The 19,903-nt window shown below is 36.4% G+C and overlaps 1 protein-coding gene across 1 annotated transcript; it reads right to left on the minus strand.

Moving 5' to 3' along the window:
- Positions 1-1,020: 1,020 nt before the first annotated feature.
- Positions 1,021-19,903, minus strand: LOC121377481 (microfibril-associated glycoprotein 4-like). Its single transcript, XM_041505493.1, has 5 exons — positions 19,677-19,903; positions 10,303-10,442; positions 5,462-5,558; positions 1,890-2,054; positions 1,021-1,395 (listed from the first exon to the last, which is right to left on the minus strand). The coding sequence occupies exons 1-5, from the start codon at positions 19,819-19,821 to the stop codon at positions 1,130-1,132; spliced, it is 813 nt and encodes a 270-aa protein (XP_041361427.1). The 5' UTR covers positions 19,822-19,903; the 3' UTR covers positions 1,021-1,129.

The raw sequence follows: 19,903 nt of genomic DNA on the forward strand, positions 1-19,903 counted from the left end.
TTTTAAAACAACTCGTTGTGAGATAATGGTATCTAACGGCCACTCATGTATTATTCTCTAATTTGGTGACTGTAAAAAATAAAATAAATGTACATGACTGTAGGCAAATACCTGTCAGCAAGTACAAAATTAGCCTGACCAGAAATGCAACGAATATTCATATTCTAAGCAAGATATTGTAAGTGTATGTATTTTGTATTTCTGATATTTAAAACGGGCTATATTAGCTGAAACAAAATGTTGTCATGTCTACAGACGTAGAATAGAACCTTATTTATACTGACCACTAATGCTGATGCATGTGGATGTGTTACATTTTCATTTCTGCCGAGTTCATTGTCTAAAGAAACGTACACATTGCGTATACAAGAAATTCTCTTCTGATAGCGGCACATCCCGATAAACATCGAGATAACCATAGCTCGACATAAACGTCGTACAAGATGACAAACTAAGTTTGGGTGTCACGAACGAAAACGTAACCTGTCTCTATTGCTGTCCACTTATAGCAATAATATTTCATACTAATTTCACATTATGAAACCTTCACATTAAACCTGTCTTTATTCCTGTTTACTTACAGCTATAATATCTCATACTAATTTCAAATTACGAAACCTTGCACATTAAACCTGTCTTTACTTCTGTCCACTTAAAGCAATAATATCTCATACTAATTTCACATAATGAAACCTTCACATTAAACTTGTCTCTATGTCTGTTCAGTTATAGCAATATCTCATACTAATTTCACATTATGAAACCTTCACATTAAACCTGTCTCTATTCCTGATCACTTAAAGCAATAATAGATCATACTAATTTCACATAATGAAACCTTCACATTCAACCTGTCTTTATTCCTGTTCACTAAAAGCAATAATATCTCATACTAATTTCACATTATGAAACCTTCACATTAAGCCTGTCTTGTTTAACATGGAATAGTGTACACTGAAAAACAACACAAAGAACACATTATATTATTCATTACATTTTATTATCTGAAAATATTTAATTTGGTTGTCCGTTTAATTTTCCTACGAGGTACTGTTTGGTAGGATTTTTCTCCGTTTACTTCTGTATGACGTGAAACAACAGTCGGAATTGCATCTTGTTGTTTGCTTTGTTATTCTGTCAGAAAGCGCTTCATGGGTCGGATTTTCATTTCCGTTTTCTTCAACGAATAGTGGTGACCTTTAAACGAGTACCAGTTTACACCGTTGGCAAAGGAGGTGTGACTTCCCTTCAGGTAGAGGGCGTTAAGGTTAGAAGTATGACAGTTCGAGTACCACCACGCTCCATCAAATGTCTTGGCACAGTCTCTGGAATCTACATCTTTATCGAGATTTTTAGCACTGAACTGGGATCCATGGTGACGTGAAAAACTGTCCCCTGAAACAGAGACCCAGCAATACCTATTACCCAGATCAAATCTTATCAAACCTAAAACAAATTAGTTTAATATATATATACATACATACATACATACATACATACATACATACATATATATATATATATATATATATATATATATATATATATATATATATATATATATATATATATATATATATATTTATACATTATTTATTTTTTGCCAGAAACATTCCTTTTGTTGGTGATTTTCAAATACATTTTGTCTAATGCTGAGTAATATCAGCCGCGGATCCAGGATTTTTTAATAGAGGGGGCTCAAAAACCCGATATTATTTTTGAAAATAGAATTTAAAGGTCCTTGACAGGTGGACGAGATAATGTGTATTCTGTAATATATATTGTTTGAACAAAAATAGTTGGGCCGGGCCCCTTGGGCCTCGCATGAATTCGCGCCTGAATATATTCTTTCAACAAAAAATGGTAAATACAAAGGTCACGTGACGTACCCGCATCACCGCTGTAACCAATAACAAACAGTCGGTAGTAGTCGGTGACGGGACCAATAGAGAAGTAGTCGTAGATAGCATACGTCTTATTTCCATGCCAATCTTCCAGGTCCACCCTTAGCTGATACGGTCTTTGGTGGGTCAGACGATGGATGTTTTCATTGCCTGAAACGTTTAACGGGACTATCCTGAGATTTAAACCCTAGCAAGACTTCCGTTTGTAACCCTCCCCCAACACACACACACACACACACACACACACACACACACACACACACACACAATAATCACACCTGCTTTTAAAACAAAACCTTTGTTTGGCTGTTGGAAAAATAAGTGCATTGATTATACAAATATATTCCAATGAAGAAGTAGTGCGGGATGCTGTAAAAATAATGCCATTATGCCATGACGTCACTTGCATTGAAGGATTGTCCGTCATTTCATTTACGTCCATCGGGGTATGTCACGGGGATCCTACAATACCCGTAACTGAATAAAACACGATTATCCAAATATCTCTACTAAATGTATATCTATTAGATCCCTCTGTATCAGGCAGGCTACTACCCGAGTGGCCGGCTCTAGGAGTGATCAGAGATAAGATCCGATATAAATATATATATATATATATATATATATATATATATATATATATGTAGCACGTTTAGTTCACTAGAAAACACAACAAAACACAATACACTTTGGAATCTGTATTAACTCTAACGCTGACAAATGTACTTGCCGCAGTAGTTAATTAACAACAAATATTATATAATAACAACCCAGAGCTAATCACTTAATTAGTTAATCACTAGGTGTCTAGTTTACACAATAGTCTAATCACTTCACCGTGATACAACACACACACACACACACACGTATGATAATTGAGAAATGCTGCCAGGGGAACTTAATTAATAAAGGAATTACAACTCTATTCCTAACTGGTTAATTTTTAATTAACCTTTAAATACTCATTCGGTAACCTTTCTAATACAGAATTAATACTGGTACATATCACAATAAAGTCAATAACCTACAGTTTACCTTGGTCCTCTAGGATGACCGGCTAAGCCTACAATTTCCTTTGTCAGATTACCGGAGACACTGTCAATCACATCAAGGTTATACAACAGAACAGAAATAAATATATTTACCAAGTCCGGTCTGATCTAATATATTTCGTTCAGTTAGACCACGTCCGTTCCCCTGGATACTTCCAATGTTTCTCCCTGATATATCTAAAATCCTAGCTATTTATTATAAAATCCCAGACTGGTACGGAGACAGTCCGCGGGACCGAATCTTATGATGTGTATATTTCCACAGCGACCAAGACGGTATATTTTCTTACAAGACTAGACTGATCGATACCATGGTATGACCTACACCTGGTCTGGGTGTGTATTAGGACGCAGGACTACCACCATCGCGTGTGGGGGGGGGGGGGGGGGGGTCTTACGTAACCAAGCTAGACACGGCCCTCTAAAAAAATTAACATCGTCACAGGCGAAAAGATAAGATCATGTTCCGTCAAAGGGTATGAACACAAATTATTATTTTTTAAAATAAAATAAAAATCATCCGCAAACTGTGTGAATCGGTGAAGCCGTTCTCACATAAGTTTGCAAAGGTTTTTTATTATTTTTTGTTCATACCCATATGAACGTAAAAGGAATAACAGACAATACTTATCATTAAATTAGAAACATATTTGCTAAGAATAACACTAAAAATTCATCCTTTATTTTGAATATATATTTGGTCCATAAGCAATAACGCTCAATAAGACAAATTGCCCATATAAAATGACGTTCCCTGACGACGTAATTTTACATTCATCTGGCAATGAACAAACTCCCGTTGCTTCGTCTTGACCAATGAAATGACGTTATAGTGCAAGACATGTAACGGAAATGTAATTATTATGTCATGTATGCGCGTAAGATTATATGACGTAATGGCTGATGGCTTTGTTGTAGACAGCTGAGGAATTTTTATATTAAAAACCAGTGAAAAATTACAATTATTTGTTTCTTGTGAATGAATGTTGCAAAACACTCGCTATGCTTCATATAAACCCTTTGGGACTGCCCAAATCTTGGGAATCCCAGGGACTTAGGCATTTGGAACATCTCCTGTACAAAGCTTGTACGTTAATGCACACGAACCTCGTTTGGGTGCTAGACGTGCAAAGCTTTCTTTGCAGTATGCTAACAAGATTAAATCATTACCAAACCATCCTACACAAAATGCGGTGTTTGATAACAAATATATGAAGTTGTTTGATGCAAGGCCAAATGTTATTCGTACATTTGGTATTCGCATTCAGTGGGGGTTTTTTGTGGGTTTTGGGGTGAGGTTTTTTGTCGATTTCCAACATTGATTTAGCAGACACTTTGGAAACTCCTTCGTATTTAGTTTTACTATCTTGGTGTATTTCACCACCTAAAATAGTATTTGATCTTGCGCATCTGAAGAAAGATCGTACAGATGCTGTTGTGTACAAGCAATTTTTCATGGAAATTCAAGACAAGTACCGTGATAACATTCCTGTTTATACAGACGGATTACAGGATGGGAATTACGTGGCTTGTGCTACAGGTTTTCCATCAGACACAATACTTTCCAGAATATTGGCTGACTCGGCATCAGTCTTTAGTGCTGAAGTTTGGGCAGTCATTAAAGACTTAGAAGAAATCATGGATTCGATTGCATCCAAATTGGGGTTTTTTACCGACTCACTTTCGTGTCTCCAAGCTTTTCGCAATATGAAGCTGGATCATCCCTGAATTGGTATGGTGATACGAAAGTGGGTTTTTTTTTTGGTTTTTTTTTATCCATTGCCAATAAAGATGTTGTGTTTTGTTAGGTGACCAGCCATATTGGCATCAAGGCGAATGAAAAGGCAGATTCAGCTGCCAAGTCTGCTTTGGATTTGCCTCATGCTAGGGTTGGTGTACCTTATACTGATTTAAAACATAGTATCAACCAATTTATCTTTTCGACTAGGCAACATGATTGGGGCGGTGTGGTTGCGAACATCTTTCATGCTATCAAGCCAGTATTGGGAGAGTGGCAGTCGTCCTATAGGCTTGTGTTGTACTCGCATCGTTCATACCTACTTGACCCATTAATTTATCTTGAAGAAAGATCCTCCACCTCAGTGTGAGCACTGTCCGTGTCTTCTGACGGTACGACATATTTTGGTGGAGTGTAAGCATCTGACAGAAACTAAAACAGATATATTTGGCCAACGCAATCATTTCGATTCCATTAAGAACTTATATTACAGTTTCTACGTGATACTGACTTCTGTTCTAAATTTTAAAATTATTTATCTGTGATATTTGTATTTTTGCACAGTTCTTTACACTGTGTTTTTATTTGTCTCTTAAATTTTTATATTGATGTTGATCATCACTTCATGTTTTGACTTCACCATAGTTTGACATCCAATAGCCGATGTATTTTTCGTGTTGGGGTGTCCATTTGTTCATTCGTTCATTCTTCGACAATAATATTTCTCATTACGTGAAAATATAGAACTAAATATATAAAAAGATTACCCAACCAAAATTCTTTGGACAAATGACCGAAACCAATCAGATAGTCTTCCCAATTCCGATAGAAGTTTTCAGATCCGTCTTCCCTACGTTGAAACACCTAAAATAAATAGAAAAATAAAACATCTACAAGTATATATGGAAATAGGACACGTATACAAAATAGATAATATAATAAAATGACTGTCCGTTTCTGTATTTCCTGTTGCTTTCAGCGAAATATTTTATATATCGATGCAAAGTCCAAAAAGAGACATCTAGTCATTACAAGTTTTGAATGTGAAATTAAATAAAGATACATTGATGAAAAACATGCACTTCAGCAACAAAAGTATGAATAAATTCTTTACTAAGTGATCCATGTACCATTCTCTCTTTAAAAAACAAAATATAACATGATAATTTATGTATTTGGTTGCTAAAAATCATGAAATATTAGCGAGTATTAAATGTTAGCGAATTTAACGAGGTCATACATGACGCTAATACTACATGACGCTTAATTTAAAGAGGCATACCACGGACTGTTCCCTAAAGCTTTTGTGCGATTGTTTTGTCTGTGATTAACTGAAGACACAACAATGACTACATACTATTGATTAATATAAACCAAAAGAATAGCGAATAACAATAGTTAGTTAGCATGCACATTGCGGCCATTTTTTGTTTACCAAATTAAAACTGTCTGTAAGCTGCATAACGTCAAGATTCGTCAAAACCATTATTTAAGCTGATCCTGCAACTTAGGCTTATTCGGTTTTCAGTTTCTCATATGATGACCTCTTTAAAGTTTATTTCGCTAATATATCACTTATTAGATTTCACGAAAGTTTAAGATCGCTAATACTTTATGATTTATAGTATATATTTATTTGTTTATTTGTTTGTTTGTTTGTTTGTTTGTTTGTTTATTTATTTATATTTTTGTTACATCCACCCCCAACAATGAATAAGTTAAAATATGAAAAATTAGTAAAATTGGATTGCAGCATCTCAAATCTTTGTAAGAATGCACAGGAAATTAATAATAATTTACTAATTAACATATTTTATATGAAATATAAATATTTTGTAACGGTAATTACATGTACTTACATGTCTATGTGAGTTAGTAGAGCTAATGTTTATGTCTGTCAAATTCCTTTCTGTTTCGTTTCTATTTTGTTTCTATATTATTTTTTTTTTATTATTTAAAAAAAAAAAATTAATTCTTTCTTTCTTCCTTTATTTATTTATTTATTTATTTTATTTATTTCTTTATTTCTTTATACTTATTATCTTGTTTCTCGTATTTAGTCCCTCTTGTATACCCTAGCCTGGAACAAACGATAACAGCTTTTTTATTATTACATTTATAAACCGTTGTGTTATTAATTATCAGGGTTTGTTTTTTACAGTTAAAGTTTGTTTTGTTTACTGACACCACTAGAGCACATTGATTTATTAATAATGGCTATTGGATGTCAAACATTTGGTAATTTGACATATAGTCTCAGAGAAGAAACCAGCTACATTTTTTTTTCCATTAGTAGTTAGGGATCTTTTATAGACTGTGAACCATCCCACAGACAGAATAACACAGGTCAGGTCAGGTCATAGGTTTAACGTGCACATTCAGAACAAGCTGTTATATCGCACGCCTGTTATGGGCGCAGGTGTCTACTTTCTCCGGATCCTACCACAGAGCCCCCCCCCCCCCCCCCCGTCCCCCCAAAAACATTTTTGTGAGTTATAATTTTATTATATATTCAATTCTTTTTTTTTACGATCCCTCTCCAAACCTCCCCCAAAGTTTCCTTGTCATTGCCCCCCACCCCCCTCCAATGGATTTTCTGCATCCGCCACTGGTCCAGGACCGGAAAAGGTTTGGGGTGGGTGGGAGATGGGGTCGTCCGTGCTGGAAGTGAGGGTAGCACATACCACGGCCTATATTTACTCACTCCTACATTCTTAGCTTTATGGCTTGTTGTTAGAGCGGTTGTTTACCTCGCATTAGGGTTATTTCATTTATTCCATATATGTTTTCATGCAATATGGTTTGACTTCTTTTACGTTAGTTTTAAAGTAAGTTTTTTTTAATGATTTAAGATTATTTTATTAAATTTAAATAAATATATATATTATTATTAGCTGAGCTAGCTTAGTAATTATTTTTATCTAAAGTTACGTTATATTTATGCCTAATATTATTAAGGTTTTTTTATTATATATATACTCTTCAAAAGAAGAAACGCAAAACCACATTGTCGTAACATTTGGAGAATTGATTTAATTATTGAATGGTGAGTCCGATAATTACCAAATGTTGCAGGATTGTTCACAATTCACTCTAGTCCATTGTGAGTAAGTGATAGGACACACCACCAAGGTCAAGGTCATCTGGAGTCAATACCGGGTGTGGCCTCCGCTTGTGTTGACAACTGCCTGGCACCGCCTGCCCATTGAAGCAACCAGAGTACGGATGACGTCCTGGGGGATGGTGGCCCACTCGGCCTGCAAGGCTGCTGCCAGCTCGGGCAGGCATCGGTCCAACTCGTCCCATAGATGCTCAATTGGGTTCAAATCCGGTGATATCGATGGCCAAGGAAGGACATTAATGTTGTTGTTCTGTAGGAAAGCCGTTGTGAGACGTGCTGTGTGAGGCCTGACGTTGTCATGTTGGAACACTGCGTTGGCGTTGGCCATAACTGGAACGATGTGTGGCCGGAGGATCTGGTCAATGTAGCCCTGTGCATTCAGGTTGCCCTGCACGTGGACCAGGTCAGTTCTGCCAGTGTGTGAGATGGCTGCCCACACCATGACACTACCCCCGCCGAATCTGTCCACTTCCTGCACGCAGTTTGCCGCATAACGTTCACCACGACGCCTATACACGCGACATCTTCCATCATGACGTCGGAGCAGAAATCGGGACTCGTCACTGAACCACACCTGTCTCCATCGCAGTTGAGGCCATTGTCGATGAATCTGGCACCACTGCAGTCGGAGTCGACGGTGTTGTGGTGTTAAGATGACACCTCGAACTGGACGTCTGGCACGAATTCCTACCTCACGTAGGCGGTTCCGTACGGTCTGGTCGGATATCCTGTGCAAACCTGGTATTGCTGCGGCTGTGGAGGTGGCAGTAGTCAATCGTTCCCGAAGGTGGCGTACCCGGATGTAGCGGTCCTGCCCGGGGGTAGTGACCCGTGGTCGACCGGATCTAGGGAGGTCACGTGTTGATCCATGTTGCTGGTAACGGTCCCACAGTCTGGAGATGGTGCTTGGGGACACATGGAATGCCCTGGCAACGGCCGTTCTGAATTCGCCTGCGTCTAGTCGGCCGATGGCATTGTTTCTCTGCGGTTCACTGAGACGTGGCATGTCCTGGATTGTCAACTGTCGGCCAGACACAGAGGCCAGGCAAGCGAACACCCTGCACTTTTATACTGTCGGTGTTCATGTTGCACGTGCAGACAACGCACGTGCAGTGGTGACATGGTTTGCACGTGGCTGCGTTTTTGCGAATATTCACATTTTGGAACTTTATTGTACAGTAGCTGCGTTTTATCGAATGTAACCGTGGGAATGTGTTTGGGACATGCAATGACCTTATATTCACAAAGCATGAACCGGTAGGAAACATAAAATCGGAGTTATAACCCATTTGTACCCTTTTGCGTTTCTTTTTTTGCAGAGTATATATTGTTTTTCTTATACTTTTTACACATATACTTACGTAACTTTTCGTCTTTCTTACTTGTAAATTACCTGGGTAGATTCCTTTTATGTATTCAGATTGTTTTTGCTATTAGTTTATCTATTCATTCGTTCATTGTGGGGTTGTTGGGTTTTGGGGGTTTTTTTGTTCTTTGTTTCATTCATTCATTCATTCATCCTTAATTATATGCATATTATATTTTATTCCACCTTCCTACACTTTTTTTTCACCTCAGTCATATGGTATATGTAGTGTAACCATACTTTTAAATTTTGACCAGTAGTTTGTTCTGCAGTTTGTTTTTAGCTGTTTTACTCGCTCCTCGATGACTTGATGTTTTATCTTACGTTACTTTATTTGTAGGACCTCTGGCCTCCCAGACCTCCTATAAAACTCCTATATTGAGATTCATTTCCTATATTTGACTCAAATGCTGTGCCAAAATGCCGATGAATAAAATATATTACCGAGTTATATATGGAGTGAAAGGCCTGTCAGAAATTCAGAAGATGCTTTGAATGTGGGAGATCTGTATCAAGTGCCAATCAAGATCCTGCTCACCTGATGAGGTGAGGAGGATGTTTTACTGATACAGGATGCACCAACTTTCAAAGTATCCTGGATATCGGCATGGACAGCTGGCAAGTCTTGGTATATATTTGTTGAGGTAGTAGATGGTATCTTGTGTACATACGCAAGGTAAGAACATACCATTAGTAATGTAAATGTCTTTAGAAATCCGTGTTAAATGCCTATAATCATAATAATCGGTCCAAATTTTCCATTAAAACTCCTATATTTTGGTATGCAAATTCCTATATATTAATATGTACAAGTGGCTGGGAGGCCTGGTAGGTCCTTTTCTTATATAGACTTAAGTATATTATTTATTATTTTAGTTAAGCTTTAGCTCTGTTTTTGTTAGTGGTTTTATGTGCGTATTTTTATTTTTGTCAACAGATATTCCTGATTAAGCCTGTACAGGCACAAATTTGAATCAAAGAGGGATATATGACGTTTAAAGGAGGTTTCTGACTTTTTAAAATATATATATATATATATATATAGATAGATAGATAGATAGATAGATAGATAGATAGATAGATAGATAGATATAGATAAATAGGTAGGCGCAAACGCTTACCAACCATCCTCCGCCATCAGTGGTTAGGTCACAATACACGCTGATTGGATCCTTCCCGTCACGTGGATAGACTGTGTACACTCCATTGTTTGTTTCACCTAAGATCTTTATGTCTGCACAGTCTGTGGGTGCAGGTGCTCCTTTGAAAGGAAGAACATGAAAGACTATTACATATTATCTATCTTACTGGGAGTTGTTTCAAAACATTTCTAATAAGGGAAAGCGAGTTGGATACGTTTTTAAACAACGAGTTTTTAGATAAATGTAATGAAACGGACACGAGTTTCGGATTTTATTTCTTAATTAACCTAAAATTTAATCGTCTTTTTCAACAACAATTAATTTACTGTGTTTTTGTATTTTGACAGTTAAAATGTTCGTCACAGAGAAATCAGTTTTGTAGCTTTGGCGAACGAATTTTTACCGTGGAGCAGCGAAAGGGACTCACATACGTGTGATATTGTTATGTGATACCACCCCCAACCCCCTCCCCCACCTCACGCGTTGTTAACTCTAACACATATGTAAGAATACATACTAAATACATTTATTTTTCTCGTTTTGTGAGGAGTCCTCATAGGGTGTACACCACTAAATCAAATTTCATAGACGACAGTAGTAACACGTCGAGGGGTTAGTGCCAGAACCACTTATCTCCTTCCCACTTCAATCTGAGAAAACTGCACTGAAAACTTTGGAATGAACTTAAAAATCGGAAACTTAACTTTTGCTAAACATTTTGCTTTTAGATGCTAGCAGTTATTTTTTTTTAGTATAAAACTTAAAAGTTTTGTCTGCTAATAATAATAGATCATGGTGTAATTAGATGAAGAAATATTTAATTTATTCTGGCGCCTGGAATTTGAATACAAACAGCTCCAACAAGCATGCCAGAGCAAGCTATTTTATAAACAGTGTTTCTTACAGCCCAGCATGTGACAAATTGTGTGAAATCTCAAGTGAAGAATAATGTTATCTTGCAGTGAGTCCACATGGCATACTGTAAACGTTCAATTTCGCAGCAGCTCTGAAACACCTAATTGGGCCTGTGTTGTTAATACTTTGAAAATGTACTGGAGGCAGGAAGTAATTGTAAACAATAACAAATTATCTCTGGATGGCAGACACTGGCAAGGGTCATGGGTGTTTCCAGCTGTGTGCACAGTAACCTTATCCTACACTGAGATGGTGAATCAGGTTCCCTGGTATTGTAGCAGGTTGCTAGAAGCACTTAAACACTTTAGAAAAACAATTAGTTAAGCAAAGCAAATCCTGAAAACATTAATTATTACATGAAATGTAAGCTATCATACCAGTTTTAACAGATATATTTATTACATTAATTATTACATGAAATGTAAGCTATCATACCAGTTATAACAGATATATTTATTACATTAATTATTACATGAAATGTAAGCTATCGTATCAGTTATAACAGATATATTTATTACACTAATTAAACACGAAATGTAATCTATCAGAGTAAACTGCACCATATCTGTAGTGTTGAGGTACTGACTGAATTAATAATGTTAATTCAACAGTTAAGATAAGTTAATACGTTTAATGAATTTTGATACACATTAATTTAATGATTCAAAATGAATACAGGGCCAGTAACTATATTCGGCATTTTTTTCTTAAAAGTTTCCATTCGTTGTAAAGTGTCTACGTTTTAACATGTTCTAAAACAAATGTTCTTTAACTTAATATTTAAACAGCAATTTAAAGAGAATAAAATGACAAATATATTTACAATCAACGTGTAATGATTTCTAGCCGAATACGCATGTTCATAGGTTTTACAAAAATGCACAAAAAAACTCATTGTGTGCAAGATGTTTGCATGTAACATGGATCAGATATTACTGAAACAATGTTTACAAGTTATTTGTGATTAACACTGGTCCTGAATTCATTTTGTTGAGTATATTTTAAAGATAACTGTGTTGAAAACAAAATCTATTGATTGATATACTTTAAATTGCACAGATATGCACTGGTGTATCCGGGTAGCCAGGGATTGGGTACAAGAGGACCTTTCCTTCTCAAATATACCTCTTTTTTCACAATACCAACTTTTATAATGCATGTCGCCCCATAACATGTGTAAAAGCAGTGCCCTCTATCCCCACTCCACCCCCAGTATAAAATCCTGGCTACCCTAATATATATGCGCCGTTAAGGTTTATTAACTAGTTGGATATTGGCATGGATGGGAAAGAAATATTTAATGGCACGCAAGCACATATTTTTATATGTCCTCTCTGTGAGGTATTTCGACACTTGGCCTATAAAATGGAAAAGGAAAATTGTCACCATCATAGTAGCTGCTCCAAGAAAACAGCTACTAGGTATCATTTGTAGGCACTTCCTCATTGACAGGAAAGTGCATACCACAATCTTTAATTTAATGCACCAGTCCTGGGCACTGTTTGAAGTAAGACAAAAGCCGATGGGTCCACTAAGGGCAATCAATCATATATCCACTGAACTATGCTGACATGGGTGATATACTGTATGCGTGTACAGGAATGAACTTCTCTACTAGTCTTATTATATATAAATTGCAAATACATTGCGGTAACTGTAGATAAAAAATAAGACATTTTCAGGTATAGTTTCATGTTCTGATTGTCAATGTTTTGAAACATTTTAATTTGTTCATTGAATAAAGATTGTTGATTAAAATGTTTAATAAATTGATATTATAATAATGATAACAGTGAATGCGATTAAGTACAATGAGATCAGGCGTAAAAAATTATCTAAATACAGTTTAATGCATTCGTCGTCAGCATTGATCTGGTGCGTGATTAAGTATAATGTCTGTCTAATGCGCTCGTACAATGATAATCATGTACACACACATATTTTATTTAAACACACTATAGCAGTAACCACTTTGCTATAATGACCAGAGATCCCCCATCATTGGAACATCTGAAATGTTACAATTATTCCAATTAGTGTAGTAATATCTAGATAGTTTAGCCCAGAAAATATGAATGTGCATACATTTCAACTACTACAATGAACAATATTTATTAGTACTATGCATATTTATGTTATGTCATTTACGTAAAGGGGTCGCTTCTTCTAACCAATTAGTTATAATATGAACGGACTCTAATTTAAAGAAAAATGCTTGACCTTTATCTACTAATTCATTTTCAACTACTATATGTATTTCAGGTTTGTCCGAGCTTTTTTTAACCACTGCAAAACTGAACCTGCCATAACGCTAAATGTAGTTGATTTTTGGAACAGACATTCTTATTGGTATTGTTAAGCTATGAATAAACATTTAGAAATTAGTATAATGAGCCATTTTTAATTGGCCAATCAAAATAAGGGACACAAATGGTTTTGTAAACTTCCGGGAAAACGTCATCGACAAGTGAGAAAAACAAAAGAGGTGAGACGTTTTTAACAACCGGTGTTTAAACATTAAAACAAGATTACTAGTACAAGTGTTTGTCTTTATTTCACACTTTCTGGATATTTGATTGAACCACATCCTGGATTAATTTCATTAATTGTATACACAGTGTGGTCGCCGCTGGACATGTGGCTGCAGCACTTAGCGGAGTCGCTCAGAAAGGGATAATATTACGTATACCTCTGTTGACCACTCTAGTATCGATTTAATGTTATGTACCAAAGTATAGTTTTGTACGTGTTAGTAATTTACAAAACAAACAAACAAAAAACAAAAAACAAAAACCATGACACCGCGAAAATTAAAAACCGCGAACTGCCTGCATTTTTGATATCGCGAAAATTTACTGCCGCGAATAATACCCGTTTTACAGTGTGTCAAATATTATATAATGTCTATAAAATATACAATGACTAGAAAAGTTAAAATCCTGTGATGATGCCTTCGAAATAATATAAACTAATTTCCCTCTATGCTAAGTAAATTAAAATATTTTATTGCGTATAGTCATAAAACATTTATCATCTTTGGGCCAGCATCCTTATTTTCATTTTTTATATATAATATTCACATTGTCTACGCAATAGAGACAAAGCTAGTTCATAATTTGTAACTAAGGTTGTTGTGTATGGGAGCCATGTTTAAAACAAGAAAGAAAGAAAACAATTTTATATTTAATGACACAATCAACACAACTACAGGTATGTGGTGTCAGACATGTGGCTAATGATCATAAATATATTTTAGAGAGAAAACTATGGGCAACTATTTTTTTTAATTAGCACCAAGGGATCTTTAATACATGCATCATCCCACAGACAGGATAGTATATAGCATGGTCTGTAACACCAGTTGTGAAGCACTGGCTGGAATGAGAAATAGTCCAATGATTCCACTAACAGGGATCGATCCTAGACTGATTGCACATCAGGCCAGTACTTTACTACTGGGCTACATCCTGCCCCCGGCAAATTAATTTAGTTATATTATTTTTTCTCTAATACACATAGTAACTATTCAAACTAAAATAAGGGAAAATAACTTTCCTTTTTAACTAGTTTCTCTATGTCTCTGTTCAGTTAATATTTTCTCAACTGCGTGTTTCTTCTGTAGAGATAAATGAACTCTGCAATCACTTCTAATTAAACTATTTACATAACCGACATTTATTCAGCAACTAGTTAACAACACACATTTTACCACATTCCAGATGTCTAAGAACTAAACACTTCCAGCCCCCCCCCCCCCCCCCCCCCCAATTGTCTGCAGCCCATCTCAGATTATCACCAACAGACTGGTCATCGTGTAGCGTAAACAATTAATTCTAGCTACCTGCTATTTCTTTGTAAGCCAAAACATCCAGCCAGAGATAGTTTAAATAAAACACCATCGCTGGATGTAAACACTTAGAGCTAGCATGTGTCATTAGCGTGTCATGCGGTCTGGCACCTAGGATTCAATCTCTCAGACAGTTTACAGCCCACCACAATCCAGTGTTGTAAGCTAAGGTGTTATGTCTGTCAGCTATGGGTGGTACTACAAAATTCTAGAGAGACAGAATAAGGTGCTGAAAACATGGTTTTGGCTTTTTGTGGAGATGGACATACAAAATAATTGGTTTGGGTTCTGATGTATAAAAGCACAAATAAATGATTGATTTGAATGAGATATTGTGAAATGATAGTACACATTTCCATGATGCTGACAAGGTAATTAACTCATTTTTGTATAATTCACCATATACTGGGTTCTGACACTAACCCCTCGACGTGTTGCTAAAACTGCTAAAGTCAACTTTTTAATCAACATATAAACACCATGGATATAAATACTACCACCCCTCATCCTTAATGTCAATTCACAAAACTGGGGGTAAAGCTGCTCGTTTCAGACATAATGTGTTCGACTATCCTAGCTTTCCACGAAACAATTGTCAACTTAAGTTTAGTAGAACCCTCCACATGTTTCAAGCACAATTAGTAGATGATACTGTGACTCTAGTTTAAATTAAATTACAAGAATTTACAAGCCATATAAATAAGCACAACTAGTAGATGATACTGTGACTCTAGTTTAAATTAAATTACAGGAATTTACAAGACAGATAAATAAGCACAATTAGTAGATGATACTGTGACTCTAGTTTAAATTAAATTACAGGAATTTACAAGACAGATAAATAAGCACAATTAGTAGATGATAGTGTGACTCTAGTTCAAATTAAATTATAGGAATTTACTAACCAGATAAATAAGCATTTTATGACAACAAACATTTGACACATTTATCACCAATGGCAGGACTGGTAGCGTTAACTGTGGAATGAAACGTTGGGTGCACTTTGAACTTTGACACACTGAGATACTGTTTGGTGTACTGCTATCTATACTTTTATATATTAACATATATGCAAGCAGAATACCCTTGTTTAGTCCCCTACCGGTCCAACCAGAGGGGACTATAGGTTTCATATCCGTCCTTCTGCCTGTCTGTCTGTCTGTCTGCCTCTCCGTCCGTCCGTCTGTACGCCTGTCTGTCCCACTTATAGATTTCCGGATTTTATCTTTTCCACAATTCCTTGAGATATCGAGCTGCACATTTGAGTATAGCATTATCATGTATTGATGTAAACAAAATTGACTTTCATGACGATTTTTCCAGTTATATGGTTCTTGAACTTAGGAAATATGCAAATATGTTTTCCAGACTTTTTGTTTCCAATGCCTGAAGATATTGATATGGAATTTTGTGTATAGCTGTTACAGATCACGTTTATTTCATTTCATTTCAACTTATTTTCGTGTTTATATCCAATTAAGGTTCAAGGACGTTGTCCTGGACACACACCTTAGCTATCTGGGCTGTCTATTCAGGACAGTGGGTTAGTTGTAAGTTGGTTAGTGGTTAGTGATAGAGAAGAAGGTGCAGTGGCCTTACCCATTGAGCCCTTAAGCACTCTCTCTCTCTCTCTCTCTGGGTTGGAGCCGAAACTGGGCTGCGAACCCTGTACCTACCAGCTTGTAGTCCGATGGCTTACCCCGACGCCAAAATTTAACTTTCAACCGATTTACCCATTTGTGTCATGACCCTTGAATGTACAAGATATGGTAATTTGTTGGGCCCGGTAGGGGACATGTATTGCTTTGACAGTACTCTCAGAATGCTTGTTTCATAGCATATCAAACTGATTATATCACATTTAACACACTGCACCCACCTATTACAACTACCGTCATGCCTCGTACACTAAATACTTTTAATACGAGGTACGACAAAAAAAAACACCCAACGAGACTGACTCTACAACTCGGGTATTAAAAGTCGGAGGGAAGAGACAAATAGATGATTATAGAGCATGATCGATCCTATCACAGTGTACCAAGTCTCAAGTTGATCGCTTCACTCACTACAGGTAGACGCTGATTCAAGAAAAGCCGTCTTAACATAAAGTTTCTTCTGAAACTAAACAAATCTGCTACTAAAACTTTTCATCTGTTGACCGAGGCTTATGGCGAAGATTGCATGTGTCGTGTACGCGTTTTTTGGATGGCATAAACGAGTTTTAGAAGGCAGAGAAAGTTTGACAGACAATGCCCGTCCAGGTCGTCCACGCACAACAGTTACTGATGAAAACAGTGAAAAAAGTGCGTGATGCAATTAACAAGGATCGAAGGTTGCGTGTTCGAGCAATAGCTGAGGAAGTTCATTTGGATAGGGAAAATGTTCGACGTATTTTAACTGAAAAATTAAACATAAAAAAGGTTTGTGCAAAAATGGTTCCAAAAATGCTGTTAGATGACCAAAAAGGACGTCGCAAGGAACTGTGTTTGGACCTTTTGCAACGCATTGAGGATGAACCATATTTGTTAGATTATGTTAGATTTGTTGCGTTGAAACTAGGATATTTACATATGACTCGGAAACCAAGCGACAGTTAATGCAGTGGAAGACTCTGACCTCTCCAAAAAAACCAAAAAGTACGAATGAGTCCTTCGAAGTTCAAGGTCATGTTGATTGTGTTTTTTGATGTCACGGGTATTGTGATGGCAGAGTGGATTATAAGGAGGAAACGACCAGAATTGTGGATTTTGTACCAAGACAACGCGCCACCTCCCAACGCTTTGTCTGTAAAGCAATATTCAGCTAAAAAAAGGCATCACCGTACTTGAGCACTCACCCTATTCACCAGATTTGGCTCCCTGCGACTTCTACCTGTTCCCAAAGATAAAGTTCATACTGAAAGGTACACATTGCTTGTCTGTGGAAGAGGTGAAAGCGAAAACGACGGAACTCCTTGGCAGCATTACACAACATGACCTGCGAAATTGCTTTGGAATGTGGAAGCATCGTATGCAGTCGTGTGTCAACTCAGATGGGAACTACTTTGAAGGCGATCATAGTTGATTTTCTTAATTTGATAAATAAAAGGAGTTATAGAGTCAGTCTCGTTTCTTTTGTGTCGGACCTCATACGTCTTGATACTTTAACTTAAATACAGAAATTTGCTTTATTTCATATTCTGCATCCTGTTTCTTGCATTAGAGTAATTCTTCAATCAACTTTTAAATGTTATTTTGTCATCGTATGCAAATTTAAGTTTATTATATATGTGGCAATGAAATATATAGATCTACAGAAACCATACAAGTGATATCCGGTCAAAAGTAATATTTTCACTGTATTTTAGCTACAGTGAAAATATAGAAATTGTATTTACTTTTTTGTAAAAGTTCATGATTAAATTATCTCCCTTTGTCTCGTTTCTTCGCATTTAAATTTGATACCGTCCTCGGACTACAGGCTGGTAGGTGCAGGGTTCGCAGCCCGGTACCGGCTCCAACCAGAGCGAGTTCTTAAGGGCTCGATGGGTAGGTGTAAGGCCACTACACCTCTTCTCTATCACTAACCACTGTGACGAAACCCCGTTGTTTCGTAAACCCGATTCAGGCCCCTCCTTCAGTTGAGGTATACAGTTCCGAATGTTCGGAAAACCCTATATGGGCCTCGTCTACAGACTGTTAGACAAAGGACTTCCAGAGAGGGGCCAAATATTCTAATCCTCTGTGTTTGTGTTCATGTATACGTTTTTATATCTGCCTACCTACCGTTGTGTAGGAACAATGTTTATATATGTATTTAATATGTACATCTTCGGACAGATTCCATCTATATTTCTTTATATTGTAACTACACATTATTGTAGCTATACTTAGTGAGATTACAAATAAAGCACCTATGGGTGAGTTTTTGATGAAAATTTACCAACATTTTACATGTTTTTTGCTTAAATCTTAATTGGATATAAACACGAAAATAAGTCGAAACGAAATGAAAGTTTCATGATTACCATTACATCCGATTGTATTTGAAAAAAAGAGAGTATTTTAAACAAAAGTACCTATAAAAACAAAACAAACAAAAACCCGGATATGAAGTGCAAATACGATAAAATATCTAAAACGAATTGAATACGAAGCTAAATAATGATGACACAATGTACTCTCATTGAGTGTAAGTGTAAGAATTTAACGGCGTTCGATTGGTTTCGTTTTGGGGTTGTTTTGTTTGGGGTTTTGGGGTTGTGGGGTTTTTTTTTGGGGGGGGGGTGATGGGGGGTGAGGATCGCTTTGTCGGATATGTTTGCACAGCAGTATTATTAAATAAATGTTAATTTAATAATTAAAATTTAATAAAGATACTTTTTATTAAAATTTCTTTTATAAAGTCTATGGTTAAGTAAATTTTCTGGAAACATTCCATCTGAAGAAATAATTATATCATAATGTTACGTGTTTTCGATAGCGAAAGATATTGTCAAAAATTATGAAATATGTAAAAAAAAATATTAAAATATTTTTCGACAAAAAACCATGAAATAGCCTCTATAGAATATATTACAAGCGATGGTATTATGTCTATGTAACCATACCTCCCAAGTATCGTTTCCCCTCCGTACCTGGAACACCTTGTATAAATAGACACAACAGGGTGAGTAATGCGCCTAGAGTCATCTCCCTTCCAGTTGTAGCGTCAGCGTTATAGTGATTGAAGCTAACAAACACTGTACTCTTCATTAGCCGATCTCCTCGATTTATACGCAGTTTGTGAAACACTCCTGCCCAGCTGTTCCCTATATCACACTATCATGTCCCAGTC

This window comes from Gigantopelta aegis, chromosome 7 (genome assembly GCF_016097555.1).
Source record: "Gigantopelta aegis isolate Gae_Host chromosome 7, Gae_host_genome, whole genome shotgun sequence".
Taxonomy (NCBI): domain Eukaryota; kingdom Metazoa; phylum Mollusca; class Gastropoda; order Neomphalida; family Peltospiridae; genus Gigantopelta; species Gigantopelta aegis.

Excerpts from the sequence above, each read along its gene's own strand:
- LOC121377481 (XM_041505493.1), bottom strand. The coding sequence starts at position 19,821 with ATGAAGAGTACAGTGTTTGTTAGCTTCAATCACTATAACGCTGACGCT. Across the intron at positions 10,443-19,676 it reads GGGGAAACGATACTTGGGAG|GAGCACCTGCACCCACAGAC; the intron begins GTATGGTTACAT and ends TTCCTTTCAAAG. Across the intron at positions 5,559-10,302 it reads CTGATGGCGGAGGATGGTTG|GTGTTTCAACGTAGGGAAGA; the intron begins GTAAGCGTTTGC and ends TATTTATTTTAG.